Source organism: Gallinula chloropus (genome assembly GCF_964237585.1).
Source record: "Gallinula chloropus genome assembly, chromosome: 3".
Lineage (NCBI taxonomy): Eukaryota > Metazoa > Chordata > Aves > Gruiformes > Rallidae > Gallinula > Gallinula chloropus.
The window spans coordinates 6609641-6627190 of NC_140087.1; the positions used below are offsets into that span (position 1 = coordinate 6609641).

The following is a 17550-nucleotide window of genomic DNA, read 5'->3' on the forward strand; positions in this document are numbered from 1 at the left end:
TTAAGAAGAAAGAAAAAAAAAAAAAAGCAAACCAGCTTGTTACCTGTTCAGGTGTTATAGAGTTTGCATACAGCTGCTGAGTACGTGGTGTGAGATGATGGCCTCTGTGTTACACTAAAATTAGAAACGTCCAGTGTCTCCCTGCACCTGCAAAAGTAGGAATGAATTAGAACTTTTTCCCCAGTGCTCTAGGATGCGTTTTCCCCCGTGGATTTGCATCAGTCACAGCTTCAGCATGAGAACAGGGTCATTTTTAGTCCAAGTATGATTATTTATAAGCTACCAGGAAGTATGGGAAGCAGTAAAGCAAGGTGCAGATATTTGTTGCATGAGCATCTGCATCTTTAAGACATTCCTGTTATCAGCCTGTTGCTGGAGTTTACCATTCCTCACATGATGATATTTTGTCTGAATATTCCCTAATCAACATCAGGTAAAACTAGACACGTTGGGTCAATCAGTCTTAAGAACTGATAAAAGCAAGTCTTGATGGTGTTGCTTCCATGAAGCAATTGATGGAAGATGTGAGTCATCAGGCTCACAAATTACACTGCAACTAAACTATAGGGGAATTGAAGAATAAGGGGGGGGTGGTTATCCTCATGTGGTCCATCTGGATCAAAGAAACATCAGTCCATGTGTTGTGGTTTATGTTCTGTGACAGGGAAGAGGTGGCTACTGAAGAAATAAAACCTGATAAGCTAAATCATCTGCAGGCTTTTATTCACCAAATTTTTCCCACAGTACTGTTTCTTTTTACGTGGATACTGGGTTCTAATGGCCTCAGGATTCTCATCCTGGAGTGCAGCTTCCCATTCCCACATCAAACAGGAGTGAGGAGGAGGTGGGAACAGCAGGTACTCTACCTGGAGTGGGGGTGAGGGAGTCTGCATGTCAAGTGTGGACTGAAGTGGGAAAAGATGATTCTGCTTATGCTAAGAATGAAATCTTTCATTCTTATGAAAGATTCTTATTCTTACTCATTCTTAGGCTAACAGTGAATTCTTAGCATTCCCATACCAATATGGACAGGGCTGCTAGGAGTCCAGAGAAGGACTCTGGGAATGTGACTACGCAGTGATTAGTAATGGGTGATTGCCCTGGCTTCACTGAAGAAAGTAAAAGATGAAGTTCTTTATCTGAACTTTATCATTGTAGGAATTTGATTGTTTAATTTATCCTTTCTCTACAAATCCATTAAAGGGTTTTTCTTTACTTACCGTTAGCCTGAGCCCTGCTTGTCTGTTACTGATGGCCAGGGGGTTTATAACAGTTCAGTTTTACCTGTTATTACTAATACAGTGAAGCTGATTCAGAGAGGTGCATACTCAATTAAAGAGTTTGTCAAGCAGTGCGGTATGATCATAATGAAGCCTCATTATTTTCCCCATCCAGGCTTTTGTCTCTTCCATATTCACAGAAGTGATCATACTGTATATCCTGACAGCAGTCCTGCAGCTCTCTCTAGTGTAAGATGTATTGTATTTTGCAAAGGTTGTTGAGCTGCACCAATAATGAGCAGGGAGGGAGGGTGGAAAAGATGCCAAACCAGTTGGAAAAATCTTTTATCTCTTTTTTTTGGCTGAACAGAAATGCCATCCTGTGGGAGAAAAAGAATTTTCAGAAAGTTTGGAAGAATATCTAAATAGCTTTATTAGTATTTTCAACCAGAAAAAAATTGTTTGCAGTTCTATATCATATTTTATTTCTTTTCCAGAGTATTTAATTCCTTTCTAGTGTGCTTTTAAAAAAATTATTTTACCTTTTAAAATTATATTAATATTTAAAAATATTTTCTTTAAACAAAAGCAAAGGGTCAAACACTCTGCTTAAAGGCATAAAACCAGAATGTTTCAGCATGCCCTGAAACAAAGCATTTGATTTTGAAAACACTGAAATAAATCTATGATGGGGTTTATTTCAGCTAAAGCTACTAAGAAAATTTAACCTAAATGCACCAATAGTTTTGATCCCTTTAGAAATATCATTTTCCAGCGGGGTTATTATTTTACATGTGTTTCCTAGCTCTATTTTGGAAGCAAAGCTTATGTGCAGATAATTTCTTTTTAAGTTGATAATAATTAGTATTTTGTAGTTTACATACTAACTTAGAAAGATTATTATATTTAGGAAGTATTTAGATGCTGTCCTCAGGTGTGCATTTCAGAGGCCATTTATTTTTATAAAGGCTTTGTCGTCTGATGAGGTATATTCTTCTTCCTGAGGACTTTAGTGATTGTGGTGTGAAGCGATGGCTTCGCAGGCAACTGCAGGAGCAGGATCAGTACACTGCAGAACTGGCTGCTGGGGTAGTATTGGCCAAAGTATAATTTAATTAATACACAGATCTGAGAACACCGGGATCCATTTCCACAGATGGAAAATGCTGGTGACAGTTCAGCCCTGGGCAAGAGCGTGAGAGTAAAATGGCATTAGTTTCTGTTAAGTGCTCAGGGTTTGATGTGTTCCACTCTCTGAGCCCCTGTGAATCAGATTGGTGGTGCAACAGATGAATTGCTGAATCACATTGCTGAAGCTGTAGTACCAGTGGCTACTGTCCATGCAGCTGGCATTTCTTCCAGCCTTCCTGTTTAACTGCACTGTTCATGCTCTCTGTGCAGAACCTTATGCTGCACATGTTTCTCTTTAACAGGTTTGCCAGTTTGCCCAGAGCTGACTCGAGAGCACATCCCTAAAACCAGGGATGTGGGTCACTTTTTGTCTGTTACTGGGACTGTCATACGCACCAGTTTGGTGAAAGTCCTGGAGTTCGAACGGAGTTACATCTGCAATAAGTGCAAGCACGTGTTTGCCATCCAGGCCGACTTTGAGCAGTACTATGCCTTCTGTCGTCCATCAGCCTGCCTTAATGAAGAAGGCTGCAACTCAACCAAGTTCACGTGTCTCTCTGGAACAACCTCTTCTACCTGCTGCAGAGACTATCAAGAAATCAAAATACAGGAACAGGTAAAAAAAAAATAAATTGAGGAAATGGGAGGGTATTAAGGTATAAATGTCTTAAGTACAAAAAGAATCAATTCGCTGAAGAAGGCCTTTGGTGCCTTCTTAATATCCTGCTGGAATAAGGGGGCTTAATATCCTGCTGGAATAAGGTAACTGCTAATTTTAGTGAGACTGTTCATGCTTATGTCAGAATGGTAAGTTTTATGTGCTAAGAAAAGTGGAAAAGTTTTAAAGATTCTACTATTGTTTAAGCCAAATGCCTGAGGAGACTAAAAGAAGCCAGACAGCCCTTTGCCCAGAGATTTCTAGTCAAAGAATTAAAAACTTAGGCATGTTAACTAGACTTCCATTATTAGGTAACTCCATTCAGTGTCTTATGAAGCACCCACCACCAGTGCAAAGAGGAAATTTCCACGTTGAATCATCACAACACCAAGTGTGTGTTGTTTCTCTGAGCGCTTACCACAGGGGATGGTGACGTTCAACATTGCTTCTAAGGACCGAAGCTAGCCCAGCGGTGGCTGAGGCCAAGGCCAGCTGTAGCAATGCAGCATGGTCAATATATGGTGTCTGGAAACTTAAGTTCCCTTCAGCCAGTGCTGAATTCAACAGTTACTGAATATGTGATTCTTGCAGAGTATGTATTTGTTTTTCTGAAGGTTGCTCTGGGTGCAAGTACAGCTGAACTGGAGGAGTAAGAATCAGTTGGGCCTTTTCTTACAGTAGCAGATAACTAAGACAAAACTGGCACAGGAAAAATATCTACACTGCATTAAAATTGAGAATAAGTAGGGTGTATTGCAGGCAGTGTTTCTGTGTTTGTTTATATGTTCAGTGTCTTTTTCACAAATCTTTTCTAAGATATCTTCAGTCGTTTAGGGGTTTTGATCTTAACAACTAAGAGGACAGTGGTGCCAACCTACCTGCAGGATGTGTGTGTGAAACCAGAAATGCTTGGAATTAGAAACTAAGCTCTTAAAAGTTCAGAATAGCAAAAAAGTAAGGGAAGAAAAATATTTGCATGTTCATCATTAAATGATTGTTTCTGACATATGGTTTCAGTAACTTTTTTTTTTGTTTGTTTCACTGTGTGGCACACAGATCTCTATGATGGGAAGGATTTTCAGCAGCACAGGCTTATTAAGTACAGTAATGTTAAACAGGGAATGGATTTTACTCCTGTTTCCTACTGAGGTCTGCAGGTAACTGTGTATGTGCCACCAGTACTGACAGTGATGTGAACTGCCTGGGGCCATTTACATAATACACAAGGGTGAATTAACCTTCCTAGGCATGAACAAATCTGTAATTCTAGCACATATGACCTGTGCTGCAGAATGAAAAAGTACTTTTGTTTGTTGTTCTCATACAGTGGATATTCTAAATGCTATTGCAAGCTTTAGGTGTAAATGGAGTGATTGCTGGTTGGAAATAGACTGTAACAAGATTGCATAGACTTTGCCCTGGAGAAAAGAAGAAGAATTACAAGAGTTACTGGCACATTTGACAATACACATTTGTCTGGTTGTGTGCAATTTGTTTTTACCCTGTTGTCAATTTAATCCTTGACACCTAGGTGTAAATTTACATCTCAAGCTGTCTAATTATGGTTAAATACCAGAAAAATAGAGAGAGTAATCTTGGAGTATATACTTAAGTGCAGGGTTATCTAACTCATGGGAATGCTTCAGTACCCAAAGTAAACTTTGCATATTGAAGAAGTATCTAAAAATATTTCAAATTATTTATAGAAAAAAAAAGAAGAATTAAAAAATACAGTTCTTTTGAAATGACCTATTGAGTGGTCTTTCTTCAGCAAGATACTGGAATCACACACAGCCTCCCACAGTTGAGCATCTTCAGCTAATTTAATGCTCAATCCCATCTCCAGTAATATAAGCAGTAAAGTTTCAGTAATAAGTTCATGGCACCAGTGGCATGTTTGCTATGTAAGTTTTGTGAGAGAAAGTGAGGACTGGCCTCAGTTTCAGGAAAGGAATGTAGGTCCTGAAGCCAGAGCAGCTATAAAAAGCTTTTAAAAGGGGCTGTTTTTAAGAAGTGCTTTTCTTTCCTGTCTCCTAGGTTCAAAGACTGTCTGTTGGAAGCATCCCTCGTTGCATGATGGTTATTCTGGAAGATGACTTAGTGGACAGTTGCAAGTCTGGTGAGGATACAGCATGTGTTGCATATGTTTGTACCACAGGCACTTATATTTTTCTGCTTGAGAAGAATCTTTGCCAAGTAGGCTGTCCCTGCTGAGGGCTAGTTGAATGAGGCATGTTCATCTGTCATGTTGCTGTTTCAGCTTGGATGTTAGCATGGCAGTTGAAGACTATTGCAGAAAATCATGGAATCATAGAATGTACTGGGTTGGAAGGGACCTTTAAAGGCCATCTAGTCCAAGCCCCCTGCAGTAAGCAGGGACATCTTCACTAGATCAGGTTGCTCAGAGCCCCATCAAGCCTGACCTTGAACGTGTCCAGGGATGGGGCCTCTAGTACCTCTTTGGGAAACCTGCTCCAGTGATCCACCACACTCACACTGAAGAACTTTTTCCTAATATCCAACCTAAATCTCCCCTTTTCCAGTTTAAAACCATTACACCTTGTCCTGTTGCTCCATGTCCTTGTGAAATGTCATACATCCCCACAGTACATCTCAACACTTTGACAGATAAGATTCAATAAGTAATGGGAATGGTTGGACTTGATGATCTTCAAAGGTCTCTTCCAACCTTGTGATTCTGTGTTGTGAGGTACAGAAAGTACATTAAATCTTGTTAGTGTGGGATCACCAAACCTCCTGAGGAAACTGGTCTGCACTGTTACACAGCCTGAGGTGCCCATCAGTAGTTCTGGAAAGCTAGATAACCTGACCTCCTACCTCAGGAGTGCTGCAGGTGGAGAAAGCTGCCTGGCATTCAAAAAGGAAGCTAATTGGCAGGATGATAGATGAAAAACGGACTAAAAATTCTCATTGGCTGTCATGGCTTAACTTGGCAGGCAGCTAAAACAACCTCACAGCCATTTGCTCACTCCCCACCTAAGGGATGGGAGAGAGAATTGGGGAAAAGGTAAAGCTCATGGGTTGAGATAACAACAGCTTAATAAGTCAGAAAAGGAAGATGATGCTTATGATGATGATTATAACAGCAACATCAATAATAATAATAAAAGGTTTATGTATAAAAAAGATGCACAGCACAACTGCTCACCAAGCACTGACTGATACCTAATTAGTTCCTGAAATACAGTCCTGCCCTGGCCAATTCCTCCCATAGCTCCTACTGTGAGTAGGATGCCATATAGTAGGGACTATCCCTTCGGCCAGTTTGGGTCAGCTGTCCTGGCTGTGTCCTCTCCCAGCTTCTCCTGCACCTCCTGCAGAAGGCTCATGACTGGCAGGGCCTGGGAAGCTGAAAAGTCTTTGACTTGATTGTTAACACTGCTCAGCAACACCTGAAACATCAGTGTGCTACCAATGTTATTTTCATAGTAAATCCAAAACACAGAACTATACCTGCTGCTAGGAAAAAACCCTAACCCTGAAGCCAGGGTGTAGGCACATCCCCACAAGAAATTAATTTCTGGTTGTACTTTCTTAGAAGAGGACCGTGGCCAGAATGTTACCAAGTGATTCTGGAATTCATCACAAAAAATAAGCAGAAGTCAGATGCCTGAAGTCTTTGTGTAGTGGATCTACTTGAAAGAAGAGCTTCTGCAGTTTGCTGTGAATTCCTCTTTTCTAAAAGAGGAAGCGAGCAGAGGTGTACCGTTAAGAATTCAGCTACCTTAAACAAAGTAGAAAGGCATAGCAACTTCCTACCACAGGCATGAGCAATTTGCCTCATGTTTTTTTAGCCTTCCAATAACTGCAGGTTTGCTTTTTGTTGTTGCTTTTTTTTTTTTGTAACCTTACTAACTGTAACACAGGATCTTGATTGCATTGTTACAGCTGACACATCGGCGTATCCCATGTCAGAAGTTACTTTACTGATTTTTCTTGTTACCTCCAGGAGATGACATCACAGTGTATGGAGTGGTAATGCAGAGGTGGAAACCTTTCCATGAGGATGCACGCTGTAACGTGGAGCTTGTTTTGAAAGCCAACTATGTTAAAGTAAACAACGAGCAGCTAGCAGGGGTTGTAATTGATGAAGAAGTCCGCAAGGAATTTGAAGACTTCTGGGAAAAGCATAAGAATGATCCCTTAGCAGGTTAGTAGTTAAAGGCTTTTAAGTAGAACACACATTTGGATATAGATGAAATCAGGACTGAAAGTACAGTGACTGAACACATTTTCCCCCATTATCCTATCTCACCACCCGTTCCTCCAAACCCAAACTTTTTCCAGTGCAGGAATATGGAATTATTACTTTACTGTGACTGGGGAGGGGAAAGTACCAAACATACCGTATGGATCTTCCTTCTTCTGAGCTTTTTAGTCCAGTGTTTTGTGGAACATTTGTTAACAAGAAATGAGAAATAATATGAAGTGCTTTATAATCAAGAAGGAAAAAGCATACCTTTGAGAAGAAATAGTGTGGAACAGTTCTGCTTCTAGTCAGCATCGCTGTTGACTCTGGAGCAAGAGATCTGACTCACTGTCTCTGTATCCCAAATTAAGCTGTGAATGTTTGCCACAGAGTTTAGCACATCCCATCCTTAACCTAACTCTTGGATGTCTAGACCCTTGATTTAGCTGCTGTGGAGCCTGCTATCAAATATGGAGTCTCCCAATTCACGGTGGCTTCCAGAACAGCCAGAGTTTAACACGCTTGCTCCTCAACTTACTATGGTCTGCAGTCTAGGAATTAGCAGGAGTTGTGTCTGGAACTCTGTCCCTCTCTGTAGTGAGTGCCGCCTCCTGAACCACAGGGAAGCTGAATGGACTCTTTAGGATCTCTGTTACTGAACAGTCTCAGGCTAACACTGTCTTTTGAAACCCTGAAAAGGGTTTAGTCTTTCTTCTTAAAAGACAGACAGGAGGAAAAGCAGGTGGCAGTGTTGCACACGTCAGCTTAAAAATTAGAATGCTCACATAAGAAATGGAGATCTTGTCAATAGCAAAGATTCTTCAGAACCACGTTTCCTGGAGCCATTTAATTGCTAGCCTCCTGCTGTTTGGAATGAGAGCATTTCTTCCTCCTGCTGTTTAGAATGAGAACATATCTTGTTGCCCTGGTTAGATGTGTTCAGAAAGTAATTCAGGATCCTCTTTGAAGGTCCCATTTAATTTTTCGTTCTTGGGACAATTTTTGGAAACCTTCAGGGAGCAATGTAGTTTTACCAATATGCCCCATTGAGAATAAAGAAATTAATATGAAGTGGCTACAAGAAAATTAAGGTGAAAATTAGAAGGACCCTGACTGGCCAAGATGTCTGTTTCAGGCTGTTTATCTGAATTTGAGTCTCCTCATGTGAGGGCAAAGGTGAAATTTGATCAGGAGTCTGAGGTATAGGACATTTCACAACAGGATGTTTGTACATTTACTGTTTTTTCAAGAGATAAGGGTAGTTACTACTGCATTTTACAGTATTCAGTTCCTGATGCTGTGTATTAGGTGTCCTGAGAAAGTCTACCATGACAGGCCTGGGAGAGGAATTAGCAGTGACACTATTTTTTCTGGATACTATCAGGGAAGAAGCAGAACTGCTGAGCTGCTCAGTGCAGACAAGGCAATCAAATCCTAAGTCAAACAGAGTCAACTGTGGAGTTAAATCTTCATTTACGCTATGGATGACCAAAGTTTTTAAATTTCTGGGTTTGGACAAGGATGTGTTTATTCCCTCAGAAGGCTGCCACAAGAAACACATGTGCCTTGAGTCCTCTATTAGGTGCCTACATGTTTTGCCAGTGCTGTGTACTTGCATCTAAATTTAAAACTCAAAATGGGTCACTCTGGTTTATTCCCTAGCAATGGGAGCAATGTATGGTGTTAAACCTGTGATCCCTTGTGTGCTGTTAGTATCAAAATCTCAAAGAACAGAATTAGTTGTTACACACCTTCCAAGCCAACGATATTATCACAGCAGGTGGAAATATTCTGTTGCTGGGAAGGGACCATGGTAGGGAGGAGGAGGGGGTCAAAGGAGACCTTTGGCACAGAAAGGTCCGTGGAGAAGGACATTCAAGGCAGTGATGAGAAAATGAGGCACGCTATGGATACACAGGTTCAGGGCAAAATGCTTTAAGTGTTAGATGTTTTGTTAAATGTACAACACACTGGTTTTCAAGGAGATATTTTGATCTGGAAACATTCAAGTTTTATTCTTTGTAGCCCCTACACTTTAATGTGTGAAACAAAGGGGGTTTGCATGATGGCATTTCATTAGTGCCATTTGTCATGATATCCAGACTGTAAATTCCTTAAGTTGTGGAAGGATTGGCTCTGCTCCTAGTGACAGTGGAAGACTTAACTTCTTTGTAATGAAGGAGTTTTGGATCAAGCTGCTTTGGGTCCCATTTATGAAATAGCAACAAGAACAACAAAAATCTCCTCCCTGCCTGGTTACTCTTGTTAGGAAGCAGACCCTGATTATTTGTGGGTGTCCATAGGACTGTGGACACAGGACCAGTATTTGTCAGTCTACACAGGGCTTAAAGTGTACGTAGGAGTCCGTGGGAAAGCAAGTCTTACTCTTGGGGCTGAGTGCCATTTTTTGCTCCTGTTGCAGGGAGGAATGAAATTTTGGCTAGCTTATGTCCTCAAGTTTTTGGATTGTACCTGGTGAAGTTGGCTGTAGCCATGGTGCTTGCTGGTGGTGTACAGAGAACTGATGCTACTGGAACTCGAATCAGAGGTTAGTATAGCTTGTAATAGTGTCACATCCTTTCTAATGAATTTTCCCATCCCTGTCTTCACCCACCCTCCCCCCCCCCAATCAAACCAGTAAGGGTTTCAGAAGCATAATGATCCCATTTTCTTGAGTGAGCAATTTTTGATTAATGCCAAGTAGTATTCCAGAATCTCAGACAAATGAAGTGAGTGTCTAGACTTCCTCTTTTTGTTTTATTTTTTTCCCAAATAAAGCCCAGTAAAAGAAGGCATTCAGGATTCCATTAGGTAGAATATTAAAGGCAGTTGGTTTAGATAAAACCTAAACTCACTTTTTATTGTATAAGTGACATTTTGAAATGATTTCTCATAGAATATTCCCAGCAGTGTTTGGCATCAAAAGATGGAATATTAATGTTTCCTTAATGTGGATCACTATAGTACATTGAAAGGAGAAATTAAAGGATTCATTTTACTGCCTGATGCCAGGCTTTTCCATCTGTGATTGTCAGCACATCTCACTTAGTTCTGTTACTGTAAGTTACCTGCCTGCTGACTCTCCTTCTGTTATTAGATGGCAGATATGCCATGTGCCAGGTGGTACACAGGTCATAATCTATATAGGGCATCCTAATTCTAAAATAATACATGTGTGTACACAAATACAGGGTTTTCTTCTTGCTCCAGCAGCTAAATATATTTGAATCAAAGTTAGTATTAATGTTTTGTAGAAGACAATGAAATTATTATTTACTTCTGTAATCTCATTGTTTTGTTATTACTAAATTGTGTAACTGTTGGCAGTGTAACAGAACTGGTTAAGAAAAATAGCCAGATGATTTTATTAGTCTCTTTCACAATAATTTAAGTAACTGAATAGCAGAATGTTAGCTAAACCCTGGTATCCTTCTGTTTCATGTTGAGGAGTGAGTTGAGTCTGAGAAATGAGTACTCTAAAATCTAGGAACTCACATTACAAGAAGTGTGTCATATACTTGCTAATACTTTTTTTAGTGTTTCATTGTAAATATTTGGATTGGGTGCAGCAATGTGACACAAATATATTTATCACACCAAATACACAGTGCAGTCTTAAACAGAATTAGATGTTGTAATGTATGTGTAGTACTAAGCGTTAGGTGAGTAACGAGAAGTGTTAGTTAATTCAGAGCATTTTGTGTGTATCGTTCTCTGTGTTTGAACCAACTGCTCCTACACCAACGTTTTCCCCCAAGGTGAATCGCATCTTCTGTTGGTTGGAGACCCAGGTACAGGGAAATCTCAGTTTCTCAAGTATGCAGTAAAGATTACACCACGGTCTGTGCTGACTGCAGGGATTGGATCTACGAGTGCAGGTATGTGCTTCTTCAGCTGGAACACTTCTTTCACCAGAGTATGTTTATGTAGAGGCTTTCAACATACATGAACGTTATGTGCTCTGGTTGTATGAGCGCAGCTGAAGCAAAGCACTGCTCCAGAGGCACAGGAGGCTTGAAAAGGCCCCCTGCAGAAGGACAGTCCTGCCCTTTCTGCTCTATCACTGGAGCAGTGCAATGAGCTTCTACCAGGGAACCTTGCAAGCCTCGTCCAAAGGCACCTCTCGCTGCTCTGCTAGCAGAGGATGATCTGTGTTGTTAGTGTTACTCCCAGCTATGGCAAGTCTGACATCATCCCAGAGCTCACGCTGTGTGATGGGCTAGCATCATTTGGTTTATCCTGAACAGATACTTTCTGCTCTTCTGTTCTTTTATGTGTTCTGGCTGGGTGCCAGTTTGATTTCTGCTTACTTTCTGGAAATTCACCCCTGTGCTGAGAACTTACTTCTGACTCATATAGATGGTTTCAAGATGGTTTCAGAAAGGTGTGGTTTTTTTTTTTTCCTTTTTTCCTATTGGTTAAATTTAGGTATGTCCCAGCTGGCTCTGAATGCCGGGTGTCTTCACAGACTCTTACAGGGACAATTGTGCAGGGTCAGATTACCTCTGGAAATGACTTGATATGCACAAATGACTATATTGCTTGTACATTCAAAATCACACATGATTAAGGACAAACCCCAGTGTCTCAGCTAGCACCTGTAACTGAATGTTTCTTAGGTAGTGCTGCTTTTCATTTTGTGTCTGAGAAACGGTGTTATTTATACGTGGGAAAACCAAGGAATAAATGTCTCCCAGTCCCCTAGTGATGTGTACATGTGCATACTGGGTTTTCCATAGCAGTGGGACGTGATGTTGAACATGTATGGTTTTGTGTGCAGGGAACTTGTTATGGAACGCACATGCATCTGGTTTTCTACTCAAACTGTTGACAAATAGGTCTGGAGAGAAGCCAGAGAGAACATTTTGGCTCAGCATAACCTTTTCTCCACCTTTTGTTCTGTGTTAAGAACTGAGAACAGGCTGGATAGTTTAAATTTTGCTAGGGGACTGACAGTGACCTGGAGTGAAATTTTGCCATGCATGTCAATGTGACCTTGCCCATCTTTGTCAGCAGTAATCTCCCTGTGTCGGCTGGTCTTGGCCTCCAATGTTGCTGTTGCCTTCCTCACCCCATCTCCCTCCTTTTCTGCATGATCTAGTTTCCAGCACAGGCAGGATAGCTATGTTCAAAGACATTTCCCTGAAAACCAGTATTGCAGGGTACAAGCTTGCTGTGATACTTGTGCCATAGAATCAGATGTAGTGATGTATGGAGACAGAGTTTCATCTTGTGAAAGGATTGTCTTGGGTCTTTAGATCATCTGTATTTTACTTAAATATTATTTACATTTTAAAAACCTCCTCCCTCACACAACTCCTCCCCTCCTTCCTGAAATCAAAACGCAGGTGTACCTAATTTCCACATTAAAATTCCTTAGGACTCTTATCACACATGAACCTTGACACCCTAAAAAGAAATCTTATTCTAGTTTAATTGCAGTGAACCTTTCCATAGTTGGAGCCACTGACTGAAGTGTTGATTTCTAGCCCAGGAGTTTGGATGTAGTTTGATTTTCTTTGCCTTCCCCGTGCACAGAGTGTCTTACTTACGGGTATGTTTATAGCTGTACCTAACATTGCTTCTAACTTGCTCTTCATACAGAAGCTCCAAATGATGAGTTGAGAGAACTATTACATAGCTTTACTTTCCTTGTCATAATTGCATGCTTTAAAGTACCAGTTTCTGCTTTCTCTTGAGATGACAGTCCTAATGCACTTTTCCCTCCAGTGCAAAGACTAAATTCTTAACTTCTTCTTTTATTTAGTTCCCTTATATAAAAAGCAGTCTGGAATGGAGTTTAATTGCTGGTTCTGGGATTACACATAAGCCAAAAGACACCCCTGAGATTTGGTAAACCCTGGAGAAGTGCTAAAAGGTGTCTTACATTTAGATTAGTCTTTCAGAGAAAGCTGTCGATACCTTGCCAACCTTTGGTAAGATCTTGTGCATTAACACATACTGCAGCCTGATACCCACCTGGTACTGTTTTAGGACACAAGCTATATATCATATATAGAATTAAGATGCTGTTTCCAAAACTGTCTATTGTATCAGTTTTCCTTGGTTTTCTGTACAAGCATTTATTGGTACCAGGATAGTATATTAGATCATTCACATTCTTGTGCCAAAATTCCCTTTCTTTCCTGCTCTAACTTGGGTATCATGTGCTTTGAGATCGACTGATTCTTTGGGGCCCTGCAGTGCCCACTGCAGCCCCGTACCCCTCCCTGACTGGAGCTGCCTAGCAAAATGTCAGAAGACATCAGCCTAACTCTGCAGCTTGATGAGCTGTTGGGCCTCTGCTCTTTCAGATGGGTTCTTGCCTCCCCCAGTGCTTTCAAACCAAAGCGTGTGCTTGGTCAGAGGGGTTTTACCCAATGCAGAAAGTTTGACACAGACTAACACCCTGCTTTCTTGTTCTAGTGAAGATCTTCATCTTTCTTACCTCACTGACAGACTCATGCCCACTGCTTGCTGCAAACAGCTCTTACAAATAAATGACCAGTAATTTATTCTCTGTTGTGGGTAAAAACACAACTTTACCTCCACTCTTTAGTTAGTGCTTCTGAGTTTACTTGTTTTATTAGGCTGCTGTGCTTGCCAACACGTAGTAGAGAATTTCTGTTGAGAGTTATCTGCAAGTTTGTAACTTCTGTGAGAAACTGGGGCTCATTCCTCCCACGTGTCTTCAATGGAAGTTGGCAGCCAGGAGGCCAGCCTACATTCAGTAACTCAGTGGCAGAATTGACTTTGACCACTTATAGGACTTTCTGATGGGTAAACAAAAGATGGGGGAACCATCTGTTACACTGTCTGGTTCTGTCTACACAGTGTTCAGTTTTTGTGAAGGCCTGGTATATTCTCCCTCCCTAGCCTCTCATCTAAGGATGACAGAATCATTCAGGTACCTTTATTTTTTATAAATCAATACAGTTTTCCAGGAAAAAAAAAAGTGATGTTTGAAATGGCCACCTTACCACTGAGTTTAACCAACTGTTATGCAGTTCCTAGACCCATCATGCTGCTTGTGCATAACTGGAGGAGGCAGTACTACATTTTCCCCTCGGCCTAGAGATCCACAGCAATCGATTGAGGGGTGTGCTTGACTCCATAGGGACAGGAACCAACCCAGACCTGCTGCTGCTGGTCTGCAGCTCACAGACATCTAGGCCAATCATTCTCCTGCTCCCTGGTGCATATTTGGCTGGTAGGATTTCTGCAAAGTTTCATTCAGTGGTGTGTCCCTCCACAGATGGACTTCTTAAAGAATTTTGCATTTAGAACAGCTTGTCTAAAAATCTGGGTGACTATCAGCTGTTTCTCCAGCTTTCCAGTTCTGTACAACATGCCTTCCTGAGCTGATGTTTTTCAACATGCTTTATTGTCCATATCATGCCAACAGCTCCTTGCTACTGTGGTGTTTTTCCTGGTTTTCAGTGAGGGGAAGTAACTCAAGGGTAAGGAACTGTTTTTCTTTTCTCCTTGCTAGGCAGGCTTCAGGTGCCAACAGTTGTCTCTTCCAAACCATTAGAAACCAGTTCCCAGTGGCTGGCAGATAGGAGCCATCCAGCTGTGGCTGTGAGGAGTGTGTGGTATCAGTATCCTGAGGTACACAAGGCACTGGAATTGCTGACATTTTTCCCTGTTGGTAGCTCCCCACACTGTCCCTGGGCAGTGCTGGGGAACATGCTAACAGTTCACTACTGTGGATCCACACTGTGGCACTGATGGGGTTAATAGAGATGTAGCCTTTAGGCCACTCTTCAGATCTTCACTTCTACTGCAGGATTCTTCATTGTTTTCCTGAATATTTGTAATTGTGTAGGAACTAGAAGTATTTTCCATCAGCATGCACCTTAAAAATATTTTCCCAAGAGCATGACTTCATTGGCTGAGCCTTAAACAGTTGGGCCTCAAGTTGAAGAGGCCTTAACTCCGTAGGAAGTCTGCTGGAGTTCTTGAAGGAATGGATGTTGAAGGTGTGATCAAACCTCAGGAGATATGCCACATCTGTAACAAGGTCTCATCTCTTGCAGATCCTTACATTCTCTTACTTCCTCTCAGTAATGTTGCTCCAAGATGGCTTTGTCCTGCAACAGCCTTTACCTTGACTACCTGCCTGCAGGTCTCTTGACATCTGGTGTAGGCAGCACACACCCCTCCTTCTTCTGATTTTTCTGTGTCTGCACATCCCTTGTGCTGTGGACAGTGAGTACCTGGCCATGTCTCCCAGCCAGCATTACCAAAGTTGGAAATGTTGAAGTGTTTTTCCCCTCCATTCCCTCCTCAAAGGGCGTTTGCTTTCTGCATTCCAGATACAAACCTGGGTTTTGCCTTTAACAAAGCCCCCTCAGTGGCTCCAGCTGACTTTTCTTCTTCCTTAGACATTCTTCTTTGCCTAGACCAAGTACTAAGCAAAAGTCTCTCCACCTGGCTGGTACAACACAAAGCCCAGCTCTTGCTATCACACACTAAAAGACCAGCTCATGAGCAGGAGAATTTCAACTGGAAACATAAATACAAATGGGAAGGCCTAATCCATCATCTCCAGACCAAACTTTTGTGGCTCTCAACAACAGCAACAAAAAAGAAAATCAATCAGAGAATCTGCACGCTTGCAGACTACTGTGCTATGCATAAGGGCAGTCAGGTATGTGAAGATCTGCAGCTGTCCAGATCAGAGCCACAAGATTTAGTTGACTTCTCTTTTTCTGCCTCTGGTAAAAACGGATTTGTCAGGGGTCTACATGTGTAAGATTTTGGGTTTGGGTTTTTGTTTTAGGGTTTTTTTTCTTCCCTGTTTTCATATGGCAGTGGATAATCTGTGCAGCTGCCAAGTAGCTAGTGTCCACTATGAGCTGACTTCCAAAACATCAGCAGTTGAGGCCCTACAAAACCAAGTAACAGACTGACAGATCATCAGATCTGTCTTTGAGACTTCTGTCATGTCTAAAGAATATGGATTGTCTGGTAAACTATAAAATACGCTACCTGTGGTTATTGTAGTAAAGTTCTGAGTTGCTGCTGTCTTGAGGATAGGCAGTAAGGGTTGGCTTCAGTGTAGCTCTGCAGAGCTATGGGAGAGGTTAAATTTCACCAGCCTCTGTTATGATGGAGCTGAAGCCTTTTTGCGCCCTTCAAACTCAGCGTTGTAGTAAGTCACACTGAAGGTGATGCATGACCTCATGGCGGTCTGTGGCTTCCTGATGGGCAGGGAAGGGGCAGGTGCCAATCTCTTTGTTGACCAGTGATAGAACCTGAAGGAACAATAGGAAGCAGCAACAGAAGAGGTTTAGTTTGGATGTTAGGCAGAGGTTCTTTACTGAGAGAGTTGGGCACTTGAACAGGGTCCCCAGGGGAATGGTCACAGCCCCCAGCTTGGGCTTCAAGAAGTGTCTGGACGATGCACTAAGCGATATGCTGTGACTTGGCTGGCCCTGCACAGAGCCAGGAGTTGGACTCGATGACCCTTATGGGTCTGTCCAACTCAGGATATCCTATGATTCTATGAATAAAACAGCAACTAGAAGGTGGACAAGTTTTTCTTCAAGCTAGGCATAAAATACCCCACACAGGTTTTTCATCCTTGAATTCTGTCTCTCAGGAACGTGATTTTGCCACAGTGTGATACCCAAGATAGTGAGTATGGACAAAGTCCTAGAAGACCCAAGAGATGTCCAGTCATTCAGAAAGCATAAAAAGACTGTTTCTTTTGCAAAGATCATGAGGTGCTCTCACAAGTGAGAGGGGTTGTTCTCCAGCTTTCATCAAGCACAGCAGGGTTATTCTTCCTGTGATGGGTAGGCTATAACATATATGCTGCAGTAGTGTACCTGGTAAAGTGGTACCAGATTCTACTGCAGCATCATGCCACCCAGTCTAGTGTGCAGGTTATTTTGCCTGAGTTCATGGGCACAGTTGACTTTATTTCCTTGGATTTCTCTAAGTTACTTGGTTTGCTGAGTGTTGTGGTTTTGCAGACTGTATTTTTGCTGATCTATCTTGAAGTTGATTATGCAAGAGCAGTAACAAGAGTTTGCTTCCATCACTTTGGGGCACGTGCTTCTAAGAAGCCTTTATGTTACTGATCATGGATTCTGGTTACAACTTGTACTTGACCATGTTTTCATTTGAATCATGAAAGTGCAAGTGCTTGAAATACTGCTACAGTAGCCTTAACTCAAGGCAGACTTCATGAGCCTGCCATTCTTTCAGCAGATGACTCTCACTCACATACTTCCTTTTAAGAGGTACCTTACATTATTGTTCTATTTATTAAAGTGCATGGAAAAAATCTCAAATGTCACTAGCCCTTAAAGTTGCTGTAG

The 17550-nt window shown here is 41.6% G+C and overlaps 1 protein-coding gene across 1 annotated transcript in view; it reads left to right on the forward strand.

Moving 5' to 3' along the window:
- Positions 1–17550, forward strand: part of MCM9 (minichromosome maintenance 9 homologous recombination repair factor) — a gene marked incomplete at both ends in the record, with an annotated part of 48038 nt that overhangs the window by 1569 nt on the left and 28919 nt on the right. The window contains 5 exon segments of the mRNA XM_084261525.1: positions 2654–2967; positions 5047–5128; positions 6980–7182; positions 9647–9767; positions 10978–11097. Of these exon segments, the coding sequence (XP_084117651.1) occupies positions 2654–2967; positions 5047–5128; positions 6980–7182; positions 9647–9767; positions 10978–11097 (840 nt within the window).